We start from the raw sequence: 27,757 nt of genomic DNA on the forward strand, positions 1-27,757 counted from the left end.
AATGACTGCTGGCAGATAACAGATACCTGTCTATAAAGACCAATGATTACATGTACTTACAGTTTAAAATTATTTTCCCTCGATATAAACCTGTCTGCCTAAAAAGGTCAGTTTTCTTAACACCCTTAAGTGGTCCTTATAGACAGGTATAGAAAGGTGTAATAGTATTGCAAGGAGACAAATCTCTGAACAGACAAGTATAACAATTGGTATTTGGACAGAAAAGTTTTTAAGACGAGTAAGAGCTAACGACAGTGGATAAAGGATATTTGGGGTGATATATATAACTCCAACACAAGTGACTTCCTGTGGTATTGCACATGCTCAATAGCCTCCCTGATCTCCAAAGATGGCATGGATCTTGTCATTGAATGGGTTAATAGGACCAATAGCTTCAGGGTACTGGGTCTCCAAATTCTGCCATAATGCCTGGGCTGTGAGTGCTTGTCCCAGCTGATGTAGAAATGACAGTGTATTTAATGGATCTGAAGCACTTTTTTATCAAATGAGTTTCTTTTTACCAGGAATAGACTATATATAGACATCAGCAATTGATATCAACTGTAGATAATTTTAAATGAGTGTAAATGAATGTCAATTTCAATCTCAGACTATGAACATCTTCCTTACATGATATAGAAAGAACATTAACAATACCATCCTCAATACCTCAGGGGTTACGATCTTTGTAATTCACTCTCTGCACCCCTCGAATATGTCACAGCAAGGCACAAGCGAAGAAATGTGATTGGTTTCCAAAACAAGAGGCCCCATGGGCCTTTACGGTCATCTGACATAAAATACAAGATTTCAAATTTTGAATTAATTTAATCTTGATTTAAAAATCAAGTCACTTATCTACCACATTGAAAAGTTGGTCAAGGCATTTCAACAAACTTCGCAGACCTTCATTTCAGCATGGTACAAGCTAAATATCATTACCTTGAGCTTCCTGGTTATTCAGAAGATGTTTCCTGTAGGTTTTATACACATTTGACCCATGGGAGCTTGGAAAGGGGTCAAGAAAATTTAATTTAACAAACTTGGTAGCCCATCATCCCAGCATCCTACAGGTCAAATATCATTACCCTGGGTCTTCTGGTGAATGAGAATTTTTTTAATGGTTTGGTACATATATCACCGTGTGACTTAGGAAGTTGGTCAAAGTCATTCATTTTAAAAAACTTGGTAGTCCGTTGTTTTGGCATACTATAGGCCTAATATTAGTACGTTGGCCTTTCTGGTTATTCAGAAAAGTTTTTTAGAAGATGGTAAGACGTAAGACCCCTGTGACTTTGAAAATGGGTCAAGATCATTTATTTTAACAACGGAGGTTAGATCTAACAAGCCAAACCTAGAAAGTGGGTTGAGGTCATTCATTTGAACAAACTTGGTAGCCTCTCCTCCAAGCATCTTACAGGCCCAATATCAGCACTCATGGACTTTTGCTTGTTGAGAAGAAGTCTTGAAAGTGGGTTGTATATTTTAACTTGGTAGCCTTTCCTCCCAGCATGCTACAGACCCAATATCGGCACTCATAGACTTTTGCTTATTGAGAAGTCCTTTGTATATTTTAACATATTGTGACCTTGAAAGTGGTGTTGAGGTCATTCATTTGAATAAACTTGGTAGCCTTTCCTCCCAGCATGCTACAGACCCAATATCGGCACTCATAGACTTTTGCTTATTGAGATGAAGTCCTTTGTACATTTTAACATATTTGACCCCTGTGACCTTGAAAGTGGGCCAAGGTCATTCATTTGAACAAACTTTGTAGGGCTCCATGCCAGCATGCTATGGGCCAAGTATTAGCCCCCTAGGCCTTCTAGTATTTGAGAAGAAGTTATTTAAAGATTTTGACATATTTGACCCCTGCGACCTTGAAAGTTGTTCAAGGTCATTCATTTAAATAAACTTGGTAGCCTTTCCTCCCAGCATGCTACAGACCCAATATCGGCACTCATAGACTTTTGCTTATTGAGATGAAGTCCTTTGTATATTTTAACATATTTGACCCCTGTGACCTTGAAAGTGGGCCAAGGTCATTCATTTGAACAAACTTTGTAGGGCTCCATGCCAGCATGCTTTGGGCCAAGTATTAGCCCCCTAGGCCTTCTAGTATTTGAGAAAAAGTTATTTAAAGATTTTGACATATTTGACCCCTGTGACCTTGAAAGTTGTTCAAGGTCATTCATTTAAACAAACTTGATAGCCCTTCATCCCAGCATGCCACAGGCACAATATCAGCAATCTGAGCCTTTTGGTTATTGAGAAGAAGTTGTTTAAAGATTTTAACATATTTGACCCCTGTGACCTTTAAAGTGGGTCAAGGTCATTCATTTGAACAAACTTGGTAGTCCTTCATCCCAGCATGCTACAGGCCTTATTTTAGTTGCCTGGGCCTTTTGATTACTGAGAAGAAGTCCTTTGAAGATTTAAAGACATTTGACCCCTGTGACCTTGAATGAAGGTCAAGGTCATTCATTTGAACAAACTTGGTAGGGTTTCATCAAAGCAAGCTACAGGCTAAATATTAGTTGCCTGGGCCCTCCAGTTATTGAGAAGAAGTCGTTTGAAGATTTTAAGACATTTGACCCCTGTGACCTTGAATGAAGGTCAAGGTCATTCTTTTTAACAAACTTGGTAGGGCTTCATCAAAGCAAGCTACAGGCCAAATATTAGTTGCCTGGGCCTTCCAATTATTGAGAAGAAGTCGTTTGAATGAAAAGTTTATGGACGGCGCACGGCCCACGGCGGACGAAGCATGATGACTATAGGTCATCGGACCCTTCGGGTCAGATGACCTAAAAAACCAACTGACCAATCACAGGCTGATACCCTCCCTTTGAAGATTACAAAGGAGTGACACCCAACTTCAAAGTCATTACAATATACCATTATGCAATCTTGAGATTCGTTTGTTGTACATCAAAGGATCAAACTAGACTTTTTGTCTTGTCCACAATGGGTTGCACATGGAACATTCAGTTTCGTCATGTCATGTACGAAGGGTGCAGAGAGCAAACATGATCGTAAACCTTGTAGTATCGAGGATGTAGCAATGCATGAAATACATTTCTGAAATAATCTGGTACAGTAAAATGAGGTCGCATCCACCTCTTGTTTCAATAACTTTTTTAAAATTCCAATATATGCTATGTTGTAAAATGTTACTGTAGACATTTATTCCAACAGTTTACCTGATTTGAATGAAAGCCATCGACAGGTTCCAGCACCTCCCAAATTTGACCACCACGTTTCTTCAAAGCATCAATAGCTGGAATATATATATAGTAATAAGAGGTCAAATTCTATGTCCTCAAAAAATAGAGGTTAAATATCACCCTGACAACAAAGGTCAAAGGTCATACCTACAACCAAGGTTAGATCAAAAGTCATATTACTAACAAATGTTCATTAACAATTATATCACAAAACCATTTTGAGGTTAGGGCATATCTCTTCCCCCCCCCATCCCCCCTCCCCAAATCACAAGTACTACATTGTTGTAATAGACAGTTAAACATCACACCACCAAGAAATATGATCAAAGATCAATGACCACACTACCAAGATATCACCAACAAAAAATAGGATCCAGCATTACATCATCGACTTAGAGAGGTCAAAGGTCACATCACCAACAAATACGGCTAAAGAGCAAGCCATCAATGAATCACAGGTCAACAACAGCAGAACTCAAATGGCCGATAAAATTGTCACAGGTCCTGCCACTTACAAAAGGCTTTACCACCTCAAGCATGTCAAAGAATGCTGTACGCCATTCATGCATGTTTATAAAACTGACTTAACAGGAATCATACTGTACCTTGAAAAATAGGGTTTTCCATGTATGCCAATTTAAAGTTGCTGTACTTGTCTGCTTGGGTCTGTGCTACCTCCTTCAGGACATTACTTAGCTGCATGGCTCTCTGTTACCCAAACATACATAACTATCAGTTATCAAAATATCAGAAATTCCTTTTGCAACAAAAAGATAAAATAAATACACAGGAGCAACAAGAGAACTTAGTCAGAGGCAGCCATATTGTCTCCACTGCTCTTTTAGGATAATCTTGTACATTCTGTATTTAAGTCTGGTAGTTGTCATGAAGTTTTTTATGCTTAAGCTGAGAACATGATAAGTTCTCTTGTAATTTTATAAACATGTACATTACAGTGTATTTCCTAGTCTTAGTGTGTACTTCTGTAATGCAGGTCAATATTTATTTCAATGCCTCTGCTAGGATTCGAACCCGGGACCTTTGGCTGACTAGCGTGAAGCTCAACGGATCAAGTTAAACAGAAGACCTCCCTAGCTGAGTGAAATATCGCAGTTAATATTTTACCTTGGCTACCTACATTTATTTCTACAAAATAAGATGGCGAGGTTTATTCTTTAGTCCAAGAATATGTGAACGAAAGTAGTATGCCAAGCCAAGTTGTCTTTTTTTAATGCACAATATTGATCCTGTGCTTGACTAAATTATTTAAAATATCTAATTTACTAGATAAGATATATTCTATACCTGTTGATAAGATGTCTTATATTTTAACAAGATATCTTATTCAACATACAATTTGGTAAAGTACAGAATCAATATTTCTCCATGAATGAATGAAACTTGGCTTTACACACAGCAGGTTACTTCAATTCTGAAAGTTCTGTCTAAGATATAATTTACATATGAGGAGAAAACCCATTTTTTTGTGATCATTTATTACTGAAAGTATGTACGAAATTAAAATTTAAATTTGAATTTAAAATTTCAATATGAATATTACTGAAAATATTCTCTTTTTTTTTTAGATGTATTGTATCCAGGTCAATACCGTATTGTAACTATGTCAACATTCTGTGGTTACCATGGCTACATTGTATTCTAATAATTTCTATACTGTAACACACAAACAGAAAATTTATTTCCCGAGGGATACAGCATATTTCCTTCAATGGTTACCTCTGTTGTCATATTTCTAATCGTCTCGTTGGTATTCATCCATCCAACACACGGAGATATCTGCATAGAGATATAAAACACAAAAACATTTTAGTCTGAAAATATTCTGACGTTCTATCACCATCGGCACATCAACTCAATACCAATATACAAAAGTTGACAGAATGTCTGAATAATTCAGACCAAAAAATTTACTCAGGGAACTATGTTTTTCGCTGGAAGCCAAGTTCAGATTGTTTTTGTTGAGGTTGAATCCTTTTGCAAGTTACTTTCTCCAAAAGGCTCATATTGGCATGTTAGGACTTCCTGTATTATGTTTAGTGAGGTAGCTACCAACTCCTTCAAGAAAACTCAGACCCTTGCTGTTTATGGGAGAACAGATCAAACATACAAACTTTTCCCTCAGAACAGTCTCTATACAAAAATTGTCTCATGTAATTAAACATAGTGTCAATGTCTTTACCTCCAAGCAGTTGAAATAATCGTAGAAGTTTGAATATGTGACATCATTCCTCAAGGAACCAATCGGGTGAATTCTATCCTTGAGACTGTCATAAAGGACTCTTCCATCGGCCAAACCGATCAGAAAAACGTGACTCCCACGGGGTAGGTTTTTCTCCTGTAGAAGATACGAAAATATTGTTCACATTGTATTTTACTCGGCATTCATCAGTATTGACCAGTATATTCAAAATCATATCATTAAAGACATGAAAGTAGTGGGTCACCAACCTTGATGATGATAAATATTTTTGGTAAAAATGTACTTCCATCATAGGTCAAAGAAAATTCTTAATGGAACAGAAAATTCATTGGGTAAGGTATGCAGTACATGTATTCTAAAAATAGTACATTTAATAAACTTGGACAGACTAAGGTCTGGAAATTTGAAATCTGAAACAGATATTTAAACCTGTCTATTATAAAGCCAATGTAAAAAAGCCTATGAAATTTAAAAAAAATCTGAGGTAATATTACTGCTAGAGTGATGATAACAAGTGTGATGGACATGTCAGAAGTCATTATCTATTTCAATGTCTCCTCTAGGATTTGAACCTGGGACCTCTGGCGTACTAGACTGGCGCTCAACTGATTGATCTAAAGAGAAGTTCTCTCCAGCCGAGCGGTATATTGCGGCTAGTATTTACAAGGGTTACATACTCCCTCTCCAGGAAATAACTTGTCCCCAAGTTTCCAGGGGTTACAGCAATGCTGGCGGGGCATGGCTAAGTACTATTCATGGGTCCCTCCATGGGCACCGATGTCACAGAGGTCATTATTTATTTCAATGCCTCCGCTAGGCTTTGAACCTGGGACCTCTGGTGTACTGGACTGATACCCAACCGATCAGGCTAATGAGAAGTTCTCTTTAATGGAGCTGTATACAGCTAGTATCTACCAGGGTTACAGACAGATGGACAGACATACATGACAAAGACATAACACACTGTAGTCCTAACTGAACCAAAGCTGAGGGTATAAAAAGATCCTCACCAGAAACTGTAAAGTTTTCATGGAGTTGTTCTTCATTTCGTCTGGCGTTGTCATGTGGGCAAACGTATCTGGATGACTAAATCAGATTTTTATCATTTGTATAATTTGAACATAAAATGATAAAACATGATCTATTTTCTAAGACTGACAATTATTCAGTGAAATACCCTGTTTAGAGAAACCTTCCAAAAACCAATAAATTGTTTATAAAGACTCCCAATGATTGACTTAAATCTTAAGGATGAATTAAGAAATTATTCTGAGAAAAGACTTACCCGGTACATACAGAATTATAATTCTAAAGGAGCCCAAAAAAAAAAAAAAAATGTCACTGAGACTATAGTGAAAAAAATAACATTACAACATTTACAGAATACCAAAATGAATTTATCTCCAGAATTTTTCTGTTTTTTCAAATGTTTACGATCACTGCATATTCTGATTCTATATATACATGCAATGGTGCATTTTTTCTATCGCATTCATTAAATCGCTCGAACTATTTAAAAATATTATTTAACAGGTTTTACATCCACAAGACTTTCAGCGGACGAGAAATATACATAGTAAAATGAGTGGAAAACTGTGACAGGGTTATCTATTTAATCCTATTTCTGTGATAATTGATAGTTTAATAAAGCAAAAAGGAAGACACTACTCATTTAATCCTATACAGATCCACCTGAGGACACTGCTCTACTGAATCCTATACAGATCCACCAGCAGACACTACTCTACTGAATCCTATACAGATTAACCCGAGGACACTACTCTATTTAATCCTACACAGATACACCCGAGGACACTACTCTATTTAATCCTATACAGATCCAGCTGAGGACACTACTCTATTTAATCCTATACAGATCCACATGGGGACACTACTCTATTTAATCCTCCGAGGACATACTCGATTCCACCTGAGGACACTACTCTATTTAATCCTATACAGATCCACCTGGGGACACTACTCTATTTAATCCTATACAGATCCACCTGAGGACACTACTCTATTTAATCCTACACAGATCCATCCGTGGACACTATTCTATTTAATCCTACACAGATCCACCTGAGGACACTACTCTATTTAATCCTACACAGATCCATCCGAGGACACTATTCTATTTAATCCTACACAGATACACCCGAGGACACTACTCTATTTAATCCTATACAGATCCACCTGAGGACACTACTCTATTTAATCCTACACAGATCCACCTGAGGACACTACTCTATTTAATCCTTTACTGATCCACCCTAGGAAACAACTCTGTTTAATCCTATACAGATCTACCCGAGGACACAACTCTATTTAATCCTATACAGATCAAGCTGAGGACACTACTCTATTTAATCCTATACAGATCCAGCTGAGGACACTACTCTATTTAATCCTACACAGATCAACCTGGGGACACTACTCTATTTAATCCTACACAGATCCACCTGAGGACACTACTCTATTTAATCCTACACAGATCCACCTGAGGACACTACTCTATTTAATCCTATACAGATCCACCCGAGGACACTACTCTATTTAATCCTATACAGATCTACCCGAGGACACTACTCTATTTAATCCTATACAGATCCACCTGAGGACACTACTCTATTTAATCCTATACAGATCCACCTGAGGACACTACTCTATTTAATCCTATACAGATCCACCTGAGGACACTACTCTATTTAATCCTACACAGATCCACCCAAGGACACTACTCTATTTAATCCTACACAGATCCACCTGAGGACACTACTCTATTTAATCCTCTACAGATCCACACTAGGACACTACTCTATTTAATCCTATACAGATCCACCTGTGGACACAACTCTATTTAATCCTATACAGATCAAGCTGAGGACACTACTCTATTTAATCCTATACAGATCCACCTGAGGACACTACTCTATTTAATCCTATACAGATCCACCCGAGGACACTACTCTATTTAATCCTATACAGATCCACCCGAGGACACTACTCTATTTAATCCTACACAGATCCACCCGAGGACACTACTCTATTTAATCCTATACAGATCCACCTGAGGACACTACTCTATTTAATCCTATACAGATCCACCTGAGGACACTACTCTATTTAATCCTATACTGATCCACCCGAGGACACTACTCTATTTAATCCTAAACTGATCCACCCGAGGACACTACTCTATTTAATCCTACACTGATCCACCCGGGGACACTACTCTATTTAATCTTATACAGATCCACCCGGGGACACTACTCTTTTTAATCCTACACAGATCTACCTGAGGACACTACTCTATTTAATCCTATACTGATCCACCTGAAGACACTACTCTATTTAATCCTACACAGATCTACACGAGGACACTACTCTATTTAATCCTATACAGATCCACACGAGGACACTACTCTATTTAATCCTATACTGATCCACCCGAGGACACTACTCTATTTAATCCTATACTGATCCACCTGAAGACACTACTCTATTTAATCCTATACAGATCCACCTGAGGACACTACTCTATTTAATCCTGTACAGATCCACCTGAGGACACTACTCTATTTAATCCTATACTGAGGATCTACTCTATTTAACCTGAGGACACACTATTTAATCCTATTCCACCCGAGGACATCTCTAATCCTACACAGATCCACCTGAGGACACTACTCTATTTAATCCTATACAGACCCATCCGTGGACACTATTCTATCTAATCCTACACAGATCTACCCGAGGACACAACTCTATTTAATCCTATACTGATCCACCCGAGGACACTACTCTATTTAATCCTATACAGATCCACATGGGGACACTACTCTATTTAATCCTATACTGATTCACCTGAGGACACTACTCTATTTAATCCTACACAGATCCATCCGTGGACACTATTCTATCTAATCCTACACAGATCTACCCGAGGACACTACTCTATTTAATCCTACACAGATCCACCTGAGGACACTACTCTATTTAATCCTACACAGATCCATCCGTGGACACTATTCTATTTAATCCTACACAGATCCACCTGGGGACACTACTCTATTTAATCCTACACAGATCCACCTGAGGACACTACTCTATTTAATCCTACACAGATCCACCGAGGACACTATTCTATTTAATCCTGTACAGATCCACCTGAGGACACTACTCTATTTAATCCTATACTGATCCACCTGAAGACACTACTCTATTTAATCCTATAAACAGATCCACCTGAAGACACTATTCTATTTAATCCTATAAACAGATCCACCTGAGGACACTACTCTATTTAATCCTATACAGATCCACACAAGGACACTACTCTATTTAATCCTCTACAGATCTAACCAAAGACACTACACTATTTAATCCTATAGAGATCTAACCAAGGACACTACCCTATTTAATCCTATACAGATCCACCTGAGGACACTACCCTATTTAATCCTATACAGATCTACCTGAGGACACTACAATATTTAATCCTATACAGATCCACCCGAGGACACTACCCTATTTAATCCTACACAGATCCACCTGAGGACACTGCTCTATTTAATCCTATACAGATCTAACCAAGGACACTACTCTATTTAATCCTATACAGATCCACCTGAGGACACTACTCTATTTAATCCTACACAGATCCATCCGTGGACACTATTCTATCTAATCCTACACAGATCTACCCGAGGACACTACTCTATTTAATCCTACACAGATACACCCGAGGACACTACTCTATTTAATCCTATACAGATCCACCCGAGGACACTACTCTATTTAATCCTATACAGATCCACCCGAGGACACTACTCTATTTAATCCTACACAGATCCACCCGAGGACACTACTCTATTTAATCCTACACCTGAGGACACTATCCATCCTGAGGACACTACTCTATTTAATATTATACTGATCCACCCGAGGACACTACTCTATTTAATCCTAAACAGATCCACCCGAGGACACTACTCTATTTAATCCTATACAGATCCACACGAGGACACTACTCTATTTAATATTATACAGATCCACCCGAGGACACTACCCTATTTAATCCTACACAGATCCACCTGAGGACACTACTCTATTTAATCCTATACAGATCCACCTGAGGACACTACTCTATTTAATCTTATACAGATCCACTCGTGGATTCTACCACAAAGTTCCACATTCGAACTGTTGGATTAATCTTTATTTATTAAACTTGATAATATGAAACATATGTATGAAACATGAAATTCCACATGGAGTGTTGAGTGATGCTATATTTGTTTTGAAAGCACGAGTGTTTTGTCATCATTTAACAAACAATCATGAGTAAATATCTGTAACAAAAGCATCTAATTGATTTAATTGTATCTTTTAAGTAGCATAACATCCTGGATTTTATTCAACCTCCAACCCCCTAAAAATGTTAAAGAAATCTGAGATTGAAGGAAATATATAACTTGTAGTTTAAAAATCTGTTACCTCTTCTCTATAGTGTCAGCCATAGCACTAGATCTGGCACCTGTAAACATTCATTCTGATATATACATATAAAATCTAGTAAGGAATATCGACGGTATGGTTCAATATTGGTACTGGATCCTAACTAACATATGTTCGTTGGAATACTGAAATAGTTATATGATCAATGAAGTAATAGCAACAGTACAGAGAAATGAATTGTCAATATTATTGTATATTGATAATATTATTACCAGGTAAATATTGATATATCGATTACATATATATATATATATATATATATACACAAAAAAAAAAAAAAAAATCATGTACTTTAACTTTCTAAACACAGGAAGGCACATATCAACCATTTTCTTTTTTCAACAATTCTCAAAATCAAAGCAATTGAGAAAGATTCGCTAAATGCTTATCAAGAAATAGCAACATCAATGATTGTTTGATGGTGCAAGAAGGCAATCTGATGATGGTTGGCTAACATGCCAGGACATCTGAGTTATTCTTGCGGTTAACTCACCATTAACACTGAGGTTTTGGTAATCCCTGTGATTACAACGATTCCTTTGCCATAGATAGTTGTAGACAGAATACATGGGGCCATGAATTACGTTAGAATAGCTGTTGTTCATGAAACCTTAAATGATAAGAAATTTAAAAAGTACCACACATGAAAAAAAAATCACTACCATTTGGAATATCAAGCTAACAGTATTTTACTACACAGAAGATCCAAGTGATTTCCATAATCGAATAAAATTTTCAATTTTTCAAAAAATGTTACAGAGCTGATAACAGTTTACGAGGTTGTGAAATGATGTTGGAACAATCGATAAAATTTGTAAAAAAATTAAATGATCTTAACTGAATTTGAAAAGACATTCTTCTCCATTTTTAATTCTTTTTAATTATGAAAACCTGTCATTTGAAATGAAAATTTAATTAACTCTCAACTTTTTGAATTTGAAATTGAAATGAAAATTTAATTTTTGTTTTTTCTCAAATAATTTCATTTTTTCTGACATTTTTTTCTGCAGATGGAAAAGAAAAAATAGCATGACCCCCACCCCCCACTCTCTCTCTACCCCTACAGTCAGTTTTATGACTTCCACTGATAAGACATCCTCTAGCTACAAAAATTTGGATCATGGGGAACAAAACTTTACAGGTATGACACAATAGCACATAGTGTTGCCTAGAGTCTGGTCATCAACAATTCTATACAAAGCACTTATCTAATTTCAGTACAAATAGAAGTGTTTAGCATTATGCAACATTTAAAAGTCACAACGTTAGAGTGAAATTAGTAATTATTAAGGAGACCAACAGGTATGACCTTACCTGTGCCAGAAGACAATTCTGGCCAATCAAATTCATTCTCCAATATGAATGGTAATGGCTCAAAAACTGCCTTATTAAAAAAAAATACAAAAAACAAAAATTAGAAATGAAACTGGAGTAAACAGCCAATATATCTGTGAATACCATCAGTTCAATACCAAGAAAATTAGTCAAACCTGTCTACAGAGATCACTCAAGGGAGCAGAGAAAAGTGACCTTTATACACAGGTGGCCTTTACATAGAGGTTTGAATACTTTGAATTGTATTACATAGGAAACTTAAAAAGTGGCCTTTATAGACAGGTAGCCTTTGAATAAAGGTGGCTTAAGACAGGTTTGGCTGTACATTAAAACTATGGACATGATAAGTTTCTTTATGGAATTGTCAAAATTTATAAAAAGTTAATCCAACTGATCTATCATAAGTAACAGAGAAAATGACTAAAAGCACAAACATATTTGCTCATATTTTTTTTTCATTAACATACTAATTTGACTGACAAGTAAACTCACTGCTGATATTTCTGTGGTGTTGAGCCACTCCCTTGGAACATGGAAGTGAGCACTTAGGGAGTCACCAAGGATGACAATGCCTCTGGCTTGACTCTTCTTACAGTACAGATCCTCGTACGCCTGGCCACTGACCGGATCAATTCCCTAAACATGATCAGAATATGTATGATATAATAATATTTTACACAGGTGCAGGTTAAGTTTTACATGATGATGATGATGAGTCATGTGTATGAATGTTACAAGTCTCACACCACTGACATGGTCCTACTCTACCTACACACCATTAAAGTTAATGTCTAACACCACAGACATGGTCCTTCTCTACCTACACACCATTACAGTTACTGTTTCACACCACTGACATGGTCCTACTCTACCTACCTACACACCATTACAGTTACTGTCTCACACCACTGACATGGTCCTTCTCTACCTACCTACACACCATTACAGTTACTGTCTCACACCACTGACATGGTCCTTCTCTACCTACACACCATTACAGTTACTGTCTCACACCACAGACATGGTCCTTCTCTACCTACACACCATTACAGTTACTGTCTCACACCACTGACATGGTCCTACTCTACCTACACACCATTACAGTTACTGTCTCACACCACTGACATGGTCATTCTCTACCTACCTACACACCATTACAGTTACTGTCTTACACCACTGACATGGTCCTACTCTACCTACCTACACACCATTACAGTTACTGTCTCACACCACTGACATGGTCCTTCTCTACCTACCTACACACCATTACAGTTACTGTCTCACACCACTGACATGGTCCTACTCTACCTACCTACACACCATTACAGTTACTGTTTCACACCACTGACATGGTCCTACTCTACCTACACACCATTACAGTTACTGTCTCACACCACTGATATGGTCCTACTCTACCTACCTACACACCATTACAGTTACTGTCTCACACCACTGACATGGTCCTACTCTACCTACCTACACACCATTATAGTTACTGTCTCACACCACTGATATGGTCCTTCTCTACCTACCTACACACCATTACAGTTACTGTCTCACACCACAGACATGGTCCTTCTCTACCTACACACCATTACAGTTACTGTCTCACACCACAGACATGGTCCTACTCTACCTACACACCATTACAGTTACTGTCTCACACCACAGACATGGTCCTTCTCTACCTACACACCATTACAGTTACTGTCTCACACCACAGACATGGTCCTTCTCTACCTACACACCATTACAGTTACTGTCTCACACCACAGACATGGTCCTACTCTACCTACACACCATTACAGTTACTGTCTCACACCACTGATATGGCCCTACTCTACCTATCCACACACCATTACAGTTACTGTCTCACACCACTGATATGGTCCTACTCTACCTACCTACACACCATTACAGTTACTGTCTCACCACAGACATGGTCCTACTCTACCTACACACCATTACAGTTACTGTCTCACACCACTGACATGGTCCTACTCTACCTACCTACACACCATTACAGTTACTGTCCCACACCACTGACATGGTCCTACTCTACCTACCTACACACCATTACAGTTACTGTCTCACACCACTGACATGGTCATTCTCTATCTACATACACACCATTACAGTTACTGTCTCACACCACTGACATGATCCTACTCTATCTACCTACACACCATTACAGTTACTGTCCGTCCCACACTACAGACATGGTCCTACTCTACCTACACACCATTACAGTTACTGTCTCACACCACTGATATGGCCCTACTCTACCTACCTACACACCATTACAGTTACTGTCTCACACCACTGACATGGTCCTATTCTACCTACCTACATACCATACCAGTTACTGTCTCACACCACTGACATGGTCCTACTCTACCTACCATGATACCATTACAGTTACTGTCTCTGCTTTTATCTGCCTGGAGTGGTCTGAAAAAGAAATGTGACATTTTAACCATCTCAATTGTTATTGTTTTAATTACACATTTTATACTGATGTTGAACTTATTGGCTATGCTACTCACTTCACATTTATCATCTCTCTTCTATTTTGTTGTTGTTTTTTTAGAGGGTGGGGCTGTAGGGGTAGAATAGGGGAGCTGAATATGGCATGCAAGTACCATAGTTATACTACAATAAGGCTGTAGTTAGGGAGAGGTAGAAATACTACAAAAAGCTCTAGTGTAGAGGGGAAAAAATACTACAATAAGGCTGTAGTTGGGGAGAGGTAGAAATACTACAATATGGCTCTAGTGTGGAGGGGCAAAAATACTACAATAAGGCTGTAGTTGGGGGAGGGGCAAAAAAACTACAATAAGGCTGTAGTGTGGAGGGGGCAAAAATACTACAATAAGGCTGTAGTGTGGAGTTACAAAAAAATACGACAATAAGGCTGCAGTTGGGGGAGGGGCAAAAAATATTACAATAAGGTTGTAGTTGGGGGAGGGGCAACAAATACTACAATAAGGCTATACTTGGGGGAGGGCTACAAATACTACAATAAGGTTGTAGTTGGGGAGGGGCAACAAATACTACAATAAGGCTATACTTGGGGGGAGGGCTACAAATACTACAATAAGGCTATACTTGGGGGAGGGGCAAAAAATACTACAATAAGGTTGTAGTTGGGGGAGGGGCAACAAATACTACAATAAGGCTGTAGTGTGGAGTTACAAAAAAATACGACAATAAGGCTGCAGTTGGGGGAGGGGCAAAAAATACTACAATAAGGTTGTAGTTGGGGGAGGGGCAACAAATACTACAATAAGGCTATACTTGGGGGAGGGGCAACAAATACTACAATAAGGCTATACTTGGGGGAGGGCTACAAATACTACAATAAGGCTATACTTGGGGGAGGGCTACAAATACTACAATAAGGTTCTAGTGTAGAGGGGCAACAAACACTACAATAAGGCTGTAGTGTGGAGGGGCAACAAATACTACAATAAGGCTGTAGTTGGGGGAGGGGCAACAAATACTACAATAAGGCTGTAGTTGGGGGAGGGGCAACAAATACTATAATAAGGCTGTAGTTGGGGGAGGGGCAACAAATACTACAATAAGGCTGTAGTGTGGAGGGGCAACAAATACTATAATAAGGCTGTAGTTGGGGGAGGGGCAACAAAACAAATTTAGATTCAAAAGGGGAGGCAGGGTATATTTTATTTTAGTTAAAGACAATTTAATAACACTGTATTTGTACACAACGATGAAAAATGTTGTCAACTTAGGATAAATATGGTATGTACACAGTCACCTGATTTATCTATAGGACTGAATTCTTATACAAGAACACATCTCTAAATGACTAATGCAGATGTGCGGGTCAATCCAGGTCAGGATATTGGATAATTGAGTTTCACCGGTGACTTTGTTTAATAGGTTCAAGTAGTGATAGTTCAACAACAACATGGTCATTAAGTTAATCTGACCCCTTTGTGACAATACACACTAAGTATCTACATGACCGATAGGGAAATAGCCCTTGGACATTTTGGTCAATTAAATTATTAATGGACACATACATTTGATATTATATCCATGACTCTGAAACTGACGAAACTATTACGAAATTTCATGTTTAGAAACAAACGAAGATTTCATCTAATGTGTTGATGTGCTATATCATATTTCGTAAATAGCTTTATGCTTACACTGTATAATCCCTCACTGATACAAGTTATTAATTTATGAACTTTATTTATAACACATCATTTATACAGAAACTTCTATAAACTTTATATATCAATCACTTTAGCAGGTCTAGACTTTAGTGTATGAAATGTCTTAATGTGGAGGGACACTGGAGAATGGTTAACGTCCAGTCAATTTGAACAAAGTTGAATAAATATTGTGAAGAGAGTTCAAAATGTGCGAAAATATAGCGAGGAAAAATGAAAGAGAGTTTGAATCAATATCGACATAATTCATAGTCAACACATGGCAAATTGTTTTAACAAGCTAGCCAACTATAAATCTAGTGTAACATTTGCAAAATATTAGACAACAGTCTGTGACTGAAATTGTACATGTTGATGATTTCAAATTAATTTACATACACTGTTCGTCTCTGAATTTCATCATGAACCACAGCGTTAGCTCATGTTGGAAGCCATGTTGAAGGCCCCGTAACTAGGGAAAACTGTGTGATTTGGCAGGTGATTACATACCATTTCACATACAATTAGTGAAACAAACCCCTGTCATTTAAGTGAAAGCCAAGTATATTATTGCTGTGCTAATTCAAAACATGCTTAAAGCATTAGAACTTTTTTTTTCACTAGCAGAGAGTGTATTTCATATGATGGACAAGTTCTAAAATATTCAATTTCACTTTAAGACTGTGTTATGATATTACAATAAATTTTATATTTTGCAAGCTGAGAAAATATATAAGTGATGATTAGGATTCTAAAACATTTTTTCTGTGTCACTGACCTACTTCCAGGGTGAATGTCCTTGCGAGAATCATCACAGTCTTTTCCTCTCCAAGAGCTTCCCCGAAGAGTCTGTACAACAAAGTTTCCGACAAAACAATATATATTACTTCAAATGATCAAAACTATTAAGAGGACCCAGATATATAATAATTTCTGTTAAAGATGAGGTTTTACTTGTCTCTGAAATATCAGATTTCATTTAAAAGAAAATTAATAAAAATAACTTCATAACTGGTTGAAAAAGTTCAATTTGGATGTTTGAATCTGCGTGATAGGTAAAGCTCACGGGTCCCAGGCCTTTGATACAGGAATATCCCTCAGATACTATGACTTCTTATTTAATTGCCATGGAAATTAAACCAAGAGGTCCCAGGACTTAAATTGATAACATTTGTTTTACAATTTTTTAGGTAAATCTGTTTTCTATGTCTTTCAGAACAGTGCATCTACATGTCACATATATCAAACAAGAGATTGAGGACAACATTATTACCAATTAGCACACAGAAAATGGCTCACCTGATATGTGCTAAATCTATCATCATCCAAATCAATGGCAGGGTCATGTTTCTCAAATATCCTGATAAGATAGAACACATATTTCAGTATCTGTACATTTAAAAATATACTTCAATGTCAATGAAATCTCCATATTTTTGAAAAAAAAAACTCTCAAGAATTCACACTCATTGTCAATTGTTTACTTTGGAAATGAAAAGAATTCTCAATATATTGATTCTGTGCTTGGATTAAATTATTATATAGAACAGTTTAAGTATTAACATACTACTAAACAAAACAGTTTAAATTATCATTTTTACTCAGTGACCTTGTCAACGGTTGTTGTAAATATTTTCCAAATTTAATGCAGTTTCTGTCATGATTGCGTATAATTTCAATTCAAATTTATTTGGGAAAAATATATTGGTACAACAAAATATTTTACATAATATATATATATATGAGGTTAGGAAAATATTTGCACCTGAAAGAAAAAACATCATATAGCAGTTCACAACACGAAATAATTATTACTTTCTTTTTTTTCCTCATTGGCTAACATTGTATATCAAATACAATCATTCTAACTATAATTATGTATTTTCCATTTTTTCTAGTGAAAAACTTGAAAGCGCTTACAAAAATTTTATGTATATATATATTGTTTATCATATATTGTTTGTAATCTAACTAACCATATTATTTATCACAACACGATTTATATTTAAGTAAAATATCTTAGTCATAGTCTAAACAAACTTTCGTATTTATGAATTCAAACATGCAATTCCAATCCGTTCTGTACAATTAAACTATATACATGTTCATCTGACTAGATGGGCGTGTCTATCTCTATACATATTGTAACTCACATTTCTATCCAATCACAAATAGCTTTAATTCCTGGCAATTCACATATCTTAGGGTCTTGGTGTATCTATGAAAAAAAGCAAGCATGATGACGGAAATGTAGTCAGATCAAAATCAAATAATCAGTATTTAATGCTAAAAAATATTGCTACCTGTACAGAACAACATACATAACTGTGTAAAAAAACCTTCTCTATAATAAAATTTACAGTATCTCAGAAGACTCTTAAATTGTAACATTTTGGCAAAACAAAATATAAAGATACACACATATATATGTAGCCTTTTACACAAATAATCAAAAATTCACACAAGATTTGTACAAATGTAGCCTTTTATGTAAATATTATCAAACTTTTTTAAGTCTTTTTTCAATTTCATTATATGTTGTTCTATATATCAATTGGAAATTGGAAATCACTGATAACAAACTGTATCTCTAAAGATCAATATCATCTAAGATTAGTTTTCGCTCACTGACCTTGTACGGAGTTTGCTTCATTTTGTAAGTTAAAACTTCTTTGAGGATTCCTGTGTGAACATTTCGTGGACTCTGTCAAAAAAAAAATTTAAAGGAGAAAAATTGTACAGAATTTCTCACATTTTCTACATTTAACTGGAAAAGACATTTAACTTCAACCAATATCTACACACTTGAAAATTGAGTAAATAACGTTATTAGCCCTTTATCATACTTACTACAAACCCAATGTCAGTATTTGTACCATCCAATTGGGGCTATTTCAAACTTTTAACACATTTGATCTCAGTGACTTTGAAAGAGGGTCAAAGTCATACATTTGTAGGGACCTGAGAAACCTTATTCTACGCATACAATAGGCCAAATATAAGTATCTACAGGGTTTGTTAGTTCTTGTGAAGAAATTATTGGAATGTTAAAGATTTTAACTCATTTGAGATATGTGACCTTGAGAAATAGGGCAAGGCCATTCATTTAGGAAAAAAACAGGTATTCTTTTTTCCAACCTTGCTGCAGGACCCATGTCAGTATCATGAGTCTCTTGGTTATTGAGAAGAATTTTTCACAACATTTCAACACATTTGACCCTTGTGACCTTGAAAGTGGGTCAAGGTCATTGAATTGGACAAACATGAAAGCATTCATCCCAATAATCTACAGGCCCAATATCAGTATTCTGGGTCAATAATTTATTGAGAAGATGTTGGTTTAAAGATTTTAACACATTTGACTCCCATGACTTTCAGAGCTAACTGACCTGTGAGCTGTTTTAAGCAGGACCAAACTGACCCGTAAAACTTGACACTTAGTGTTTATGCATTAAGTAGGACCAAGCTTGACACTTGGTGTGTATAGATTTACTCATCATTGATAAAGTTTTCACTTCAATTATCTAAAATTTATTTATTATTTATTACTATCTTAACAGCCCGTCATCACATAAAAAAGGTCATTCCGGCCATCAATTAGTGAAAAACACAGCATTCCATAAAATGTTATTTATTTGAGTCCAATAAGAACAGTGATATTATTTTAAGATGAATGCTTTTCTGACATTGACCATTCTATAGAATTCTACAAAATTACCCTAGATTTTGGCTTGGGGAAGATGCTGCATTCCTGTTTTCCTGGTTCGGTGAAGCAGAAATGAATCTTATGGCAAAATGTGTCAGGGTTGTCTTCCTTTGTGAAACTGGAAACATAAATATGTGTAGACATTATTCAATATTATACACACATGAGAAGTGTCATGAAATAAAGAAAAATACATTTTGCAGATGTGTCAAATGTGTCTAGGTAAAAAGATAAATAAAAAAAATATTGACCACAAGATTTTATTCATCTGTCTCTCAAATGGACAGGATACTACGTCTTCTGTGAACCTGTCATTTTGATAATGTAAATGAATAATAAAGAAGACACTGTACTATTAATCTGTGTTGTGTGAGTAACAATTAGGACAACTGTGATTTGTTGTTTGATTGGTACTCCTTAGATGTGGGGAACATGCAGACAGTCAAAGAACAACTCCAGGACATAAGGAAACATACTCAGTGTCAAAAAGCACCTAAAGGACATTAGAGAGCATACAGACAGTCAAAGAACACTTACAGGACATCAGGAAACATACAGACAGTCAAAGAACACCTACAGGACAGCAGCAAACATACAGACAGTCAAAGGACACCTCCAGCACATTAGGAAACATACAGACAGTCAAAGAACACTTACAGGACATTAGGAAACATACAGACAGTCAAAGAACACTTACAGGACATTAGGAAACATACAGACAGTCAAAGAACACTTACAGGACAGCAGGAAACATACAGACAGTCAAAGAACACTTACAGGACATTAGGAAACAAACAGACAGTCAAAGAACACTTACAGGACAGCAGGAAACATACAGACAGTCAAAGAACACCTACAGGACATAAGGAAACATACAGACAGTCAAAGAACACCTACAGGACAGCAGGAAACCTCCAGGATATAAGGAAACATACAGACACAGTCAAAGGAAACACAGACTACAGGACAGCAGCAAACATACAGACAGTCAAAGAACACCTCCAGGACAGCAGCAAACATACAGACAGTCAAAGAACACCTACAGGACATAAGGAAACATACAGACAGTCAAAGAACACCTACAGGATATAAGGAAACATACAGACAGTCAAAGAACATCTACAGGATATAAGGAAACATACAGACAGTCAAAGAACACCTACAGGACATTAGGAAACATACAGACAGTCAAAGAACACCTACAGGACAGCAGCAAACATACAGACAGTCAAAGAACACCTCCAGGACAGCAGCAAACATACAGGACAGGACATTAGGGAGACAGTCAAAGAACACCTACAGACAGTCAAAGAACACCTACAGGATATAAGGAAACATACAGACAGTCAAAGAACACCTACAGGACAGCAGGAAACATACAGACAGTCAAAGAACACCTACAGGATATAAGGAAACATACAGACAGTCAAAGAACATCTACAGGATATAAGGAAACATGCAGACAGTCAAAGAACATCTACAAGATATAAGGAAACATACAGACAGTCAAAGAACATCTACAAGACAGCAGGAAACATACAGACAGTCAAAGAACACCTACAGGACAGGATATACAGGACAGCAGGAAACATACAGACAGTCAAAGGACACCTACATGACAGCAGGAAACATACAGACAGTCAAAGAACACCTACAGGACAGCAGGAAACATACAGACAGTCAAAGAACACCTACAGGACAGCAGGAAACATACAGACAGTCAAAGAACACCTACAGGACAGCAGGAAACATACAGACAGTCAAAGAACATCTACAGGACATTAGGAAACATACAGACAGTCAAAGAACACCTACAGGACAGCAGGAAACATACAGACAGTCAAAGAACACCTACAGGACAGCAGGAAACATACAGACAGTCAAAGAACACCTACAGGACATTAGGAAACATACAGACAGTCAAAGAACACCTACAGGACAGCAGGAAACATACAGACAGTCAAAGAACACCTACAGGACAGCAGGAAACATACAGACAGTCAAAAAAAAACCTACAGGACAGCAGGAAACATACAGACAGTCAAAGAACACCTACAGGACAGCAGGAAACATACAGACAGTCAAAGAACACCTACAGGACAGCAGGAAACATACAGACAGTCAAAAAACACCTACAGGACAGCAGGAAACATACAGACAGTCAAAGAACACCTACAGGACAGCAGGAAACATACAGACAGTCAAAGAACACCTACAGGACATTAGGAAACATGCAGACAGTCAAAGAACACCTACAGGATATAAGGAAACATACAGACAGTCAAAGAACACCTACAGGACAGCAGGAAACATACAGACAGTCAAAGAACACCTACAGGACAGCAGGAAACATACAGACAGTCAAAGAACACCTACAGGACAGCAGGAAACATACAGACAGTCAAAGAACACTTACAGGACAGCAGGAAACATACAGACAGTCAAAGAACACTTACAGGACAGCAGGAAACATACAGACAGTCAAAGAACATCTAGAGAACATTAGGAAACATACAGATAGTCAAAGAACACCTACAGGACAGCAGGAAACATACAGACAGTCAAAGAACACCTACAGGATATAAGGAAACATACAGACAGTCAAAGAACACCTACAGGATATAAGGAAACATACAGACAGTCAAAGAACATCTACAGGACAGCAGGAAACATACAGACAGTCAAAGAACACCTACAGGACAGCAGCAAACATACAGACAGTCAAAGAACACCTACAGGACAGCAGGAAACATACAGACAGTCAAAGAACACCTCCAGGACATAAGGAAACATACAGACAGTCAAAGAACACCTACAGGACATTAGGAAACATACAGACAGTCAAAGAACACCTACAGGATATAAGGAAACATACAGACAGTCAAAGAACATCTACAGGATATAAGGAAACATACAGACAGTCAAAGAACACCTACAGGATATAAGGAAATATACAGACAGTCGAAGAACACTTACAGGACAGCAGCAAACATACAGACAGTCAAAGAACACTTACAGGATATAAGGAAACATACAGACAGTCAAAGAACATCTACAAGACAGCAGGAAACATACAGACAGTCAAAGAACACCTACAGGATATAAGGAAACATACAGACAGTCAAAGAACACCTCCAGGACATTAGGAAACATACAGACAGTCAAAGAACATCTACAGGATATAAGGAAATATACAGACAGTCAAAGAACACCTACAGGATATAAGGAAATATACAGACAGTCAAAGAACATCTACAGGACAGCAGGAAACATACAGACAGTCAAAGAACACCTACAGGATATAAGGAAACATACAGACAGTCAAAGAACATCTACAGGATATAAGGAAACATACAGACAGTCAAAGAACATCTACAGGACATTAGGAAACATACAGACAGTCAAAGAACACCTCCAGGATATAAGGAAACATACAGACAGTCAAAGAACACCTCCAGGATATAAGGAAACATACAGACAGTCAAAGAACATCTACAGGACAGCAGGAAACATACAGACAGCCCAGTAGCACTCCACAAATCATTGATATCCTCCACATGGACCTCTCATTCTACTGGTCTACTACCAAGAGGAGAAAACTGGAACATTACTGAATACAATAACTCAACACTTTGACATCACTAAGGATCAATGTTCGAGCTATACCATTCCTGTCATTTATTAATCTTTGTAATTTTAATAAGTTGATGTTAATTAATATTCAAATATAACAAATCCTTACATATAACATTGTTTACCTTTCTATGAGAATTTTCCCGAAGAATTCCGCAAATATCTGACATTGCTGTCTATATTTGTCTGGGAGGTATTTACATAGTCGCTCTAGGGAATGTATAATGGTCTCATTATGAATCACTGACAGTTGTTCCGTCAAACTCATAATTACTGTACATGCTGTGAAAATAATATTAAGACAACAAATTAAAACAATAAAACCCCATCATACACTTCAACCCATCATATATTTCAACCTAATCATACACTTCAACCCATCATATATTTCAACCTAATCATACACTTCAACCCATCATATATTTCAACCTGATCATACACTTCAACCCATCATATATTTCAACCTAATCATACACATCAACACCATCATACATCCTAACCCCATCATACACTTCAACCTCATCATTCGTCCCTTGTCATCTGACACCCTACCCTTATTATACCATTCAACTACATCATTCACCAAAACTCCATCATACACTCACCCAATCATACACTTCAACCACATCAAACACCCCAATCCCATCTTACACCCAAACCCCATCACACATTTCAACCACATCATACACCCATCCCCGTCTTACTTCCAAACTCCATTTTATACTCCAACCCCTATCATCACTTTGGACAGCTCTGCCATGAGCTCAGTCAGAGACCCCACCTCAAAATGACCCTGACTTCTCAGCAGGCAATACACTTAGTAAACAAACAAATATCTCTGTTTAACTAAAACTTAAAAAGTTTATATTTGGCAGTGTATACTATCATTATCATAACATAAATGTTTTCTAAAAAGAATTAAAGTAATATAAAGTATTATTTCTCAGACCTAAAAATTTGCTTTGTGATTGCATTAAGGCATCCACATATCTGAAAAGGCAAAGAGTTTATTCAGGGCTCTCGATCTGCCTGATTTGGGGCTGATATTCGGCCCCATTCCCAATGCAAAATAGTATCTTTTTTCCCAATTTAGACCCCAAGTTTTCCCAATTCTAAGGAAAACACCATTATTTTTCCCAATTCAAAGGGCCCCGGGCCTCAGTCCCAAAATGGGGTGTGAGAGCCCTGTTATTATGTGATCTATGTGAAATAACTCTTGGTTTTAACACACTTAAAATATGATTGATTATACAACAAGAACTACAGCTGTTTAATTTCAATAACAAGGAAGGGTTTGAATTCAGATGTTACTAATAATTATTCCTCTTTTATTGAAAACTCACCAAGAAACAATGATCTTTTTTAGTTAAGCAGAAATAAATAAAGACATACCTATATAATTTTTTTTTTCAAATATTTTTTTTTTTTTTTTGTTATTAATTTATTTTTTGAGAAGTTTTTACATATTACAGAATACACTATATACAAGAGAATCCACACAAAAACATACACACACACTCTCACACTTGTGTGCTCTGACTTGAATATGTCTTACAGTATATACATGCATCATCATCATCATAATCATCTTTATCATCATGCACTGTATCTACTACTTACTGCACACAAACTCACTCATCAACATTCACACCCACTTACACTCACATAGCAAACTTACATGTACTTAACAAAACACTCACACACACAAGTACAATATCATATCACTGACACTTATCAAAGTTATTTCGTCACAGAGAGAGAGAATTGGGAGGGTTATAAGCATTATTAAATAAAATTAGCACTAATTTTGTGGAAATTAAATAAAAAAGTCAGTTTGGTAAAGTCAAGGCCATGGCCATTGGGAACAGACTTGCTAGCATACATACTATAGTTCTAAAATGGGCATACATTTTTCAAGTTATTCTCAAAATTTGTTTTCATAATAGTGTTTTTGCTAGAAATGTTGTACTTTTGAACATGGAAATGATCCTTAATCTTATTTATAAGAGCATTTAAATTAAGAGATTTTTGTAGACATCTTGACATATAAACATAGTGTTTAATGAGAATTAAAATTTCATTATCTACAGTGTTAGCATTAGGATAGATAATTCCAAATAAATATGTTTCTTTGTTTATCCAGAAAGGAATCAGATGAATATCAAGAAGAGATTCAAATCTCTCCAATAGAGTCTGTACCTCTATACACTCCCATAGACAGTGAATGATTGTTTCTCTTTCCATATTACACAGTGTACATAAAGGGCTAGGAATTAGATTAATATTGAAAAGAAAGGAGTTCATAACCAGAATGTGATGTATAATCCTTATTTGAAACCACTGTAGCTTAGAAATTTTTGTAATAGTAAACAGATTTATAAATATATCTTTCCACTTCTGATCATCAAAGTCAAACTCATCACTCCATTTTCGAATACCAGTAGAGGTTAGTGCTGGTTTTATAATAGAATTGTAGAAATCTTTGGCACCTTTTTCACTTTTATAAAAAAATTCACATAGAAGTGGTATAAAAGGCTGAAATAGCCCTAATGGATGGAAGTCATGTTTTCTCAAGAAACACTTGACGGCTGTAATCAAGCCACGATACTGTAAATAGTTGGTATTGATTAAAAATTTATGAAGAAACTCATCAAAGGAAAAAAATGTCAAATGATCAGAATTTTTAATTAGGTCATTGATGGTATATATACCAGCATTAAACCATACTGGATAGAAGACATATCTATTGCCCACTTGAATGTCATTATTGTACCATAAAGGGGTTTTTAAAATTGACTCTGGCATACTTTGCCTCATAGGAAAGGAATTATTCAATATAACCCAACTTTTAAAAACATCTTTCCAGAAAATATTGCTACAATTGTTACCACATGACGTAACATACTCCTTTCCACAAAATTTTTCAAAATTTTTGCATGATACATAACAACATTCACAAATATGACTTGTCGTCATCATCATCATCATCATCATCATCATCATCATCATCATCATCATCAATCAATCAATAAATCAATAAATCAATCCTATATAATTTAATTATAAAACCACTGTCAAATTGTAGAAAATAACTCAAGATTATAAGAGAAAAATATGTATCATAATAACCTTATTCTTTAATAAGTAATATCTAATCTTTAAAACAACATTTTGATGTAAAAAAATCCAGTAATTATTTTATAACTTAATTTTTCAGCAAATAATAAAAATGAAATAAAATCACATTTCATGTTATTTTCCAATTCCGTGAGTATTTGGTCTTTACATGTATCCTATTTATAATCTATCTCTTACAGGGATGTTTAATACAGATACGCCCATGCTCTTTAATGAAAAATAATTAAATAAACAAAACAACAAAATGATTTTATCACAATAAAATAATTAATCGCTATAAAATCCTTACTGTTTTTAATCGATGCTATACGTTATACGAAGGATAATTAAAGAAACTGTATGTCAGCTAAATAATACCGAAAATAAAACTCTTTTCCCACTTGTCTTACTAGGATATTATTAGCGAAGACTCGTCACACGGAATCCCCAACACGAAGAATGAGTACTTTCTTTCTCCAAAATATCTAATATACAAATAATAACTATTTATATCTCACTTGCACACGAAATCCCGCCATTTCCTCCAAAATGTATCGTCAAATCTTTCACAGAAGTTGAGGTAGATGTTGGTATAACAAAACAAAATAACAAGGGAACCGAAAGTACAAGTGCTCTGCTGTAAAACATTTTGCGTACTATTTAATCACATGATAGTCACGTGATAAGAATTCGAATATAATCTCGTTCGGTTAGTCCTCGATAATAAAATCGCGCAGTCCGCGAGAAATTACGATACTTAAAACCGCCAATTTCAAACGTTGTAAACAGAGAAGGAAGGAAGCGGTGTGGTGGATAC

General features: G+C 36.4%; 1 protein-coding gene across 1 annotated transcript; it reads right to left on the bottom strand.

The window, feature by feature from the left end:
• Positions 1 to 324: 324 nt before the first annotated feature.
• On the bottom strand, positions 325 to 27,588 carry LOC132559340 (acyloxyacyl hydrolase-like). Its single transcript, XM_060223954.1, has 18 exons — positions 27,459 to 27,588; positions 23,949 to 24,105; positions 20,203 to 20,308; positions 19,117 to 19,188; positions 18,638 to 18,702; positions 17,784 to 17,844; positions 17,263 to 17,333; positions 14,703 to 14,751; positions 12,793 to 12,936; positions 12,280 to 12,349; positions 11,459 to 11,575; positions 10,945 to 10,984; positions 6,456 to 6,531; positions 5,425 to 5,580; positions 4,962 to 5,021; positions 3,830 to 3,932; positions 3,201 to 3,277; positions 325 to 453 (listed from the first exon to the last, which is right to left on the bottom strand). The coding sequence occupies exons 1-18, from the start codon at positions 27,586 to 27,588 to the stop codon at positions 325 to 327; spliced, it is 1,683 nt and encodes a 560-aa protein (XP_060079937.1).
• Between the last annotated feature and the right edge of the window lie 169 nt (positions 27,589 to 27,757).

This window comes from Ylistrum balloti, unplaced genomic scaffold (genome assembly GCF_031769215.1).
Source record: "Ylistrum balloti isolate Yb309-2 unplaced genomic scaffold, AGI_CSIRO_Ybal_v1 Utg370892, whole genome shotgun sequence".
Classification (NCBI taxonomy): domain Eukaryota; kingdom Metazoa; phylum Mollusca; class Bivalvia; order Pectinida; family Pectinidae; genus Ylistrum; species Ylistrum balloti.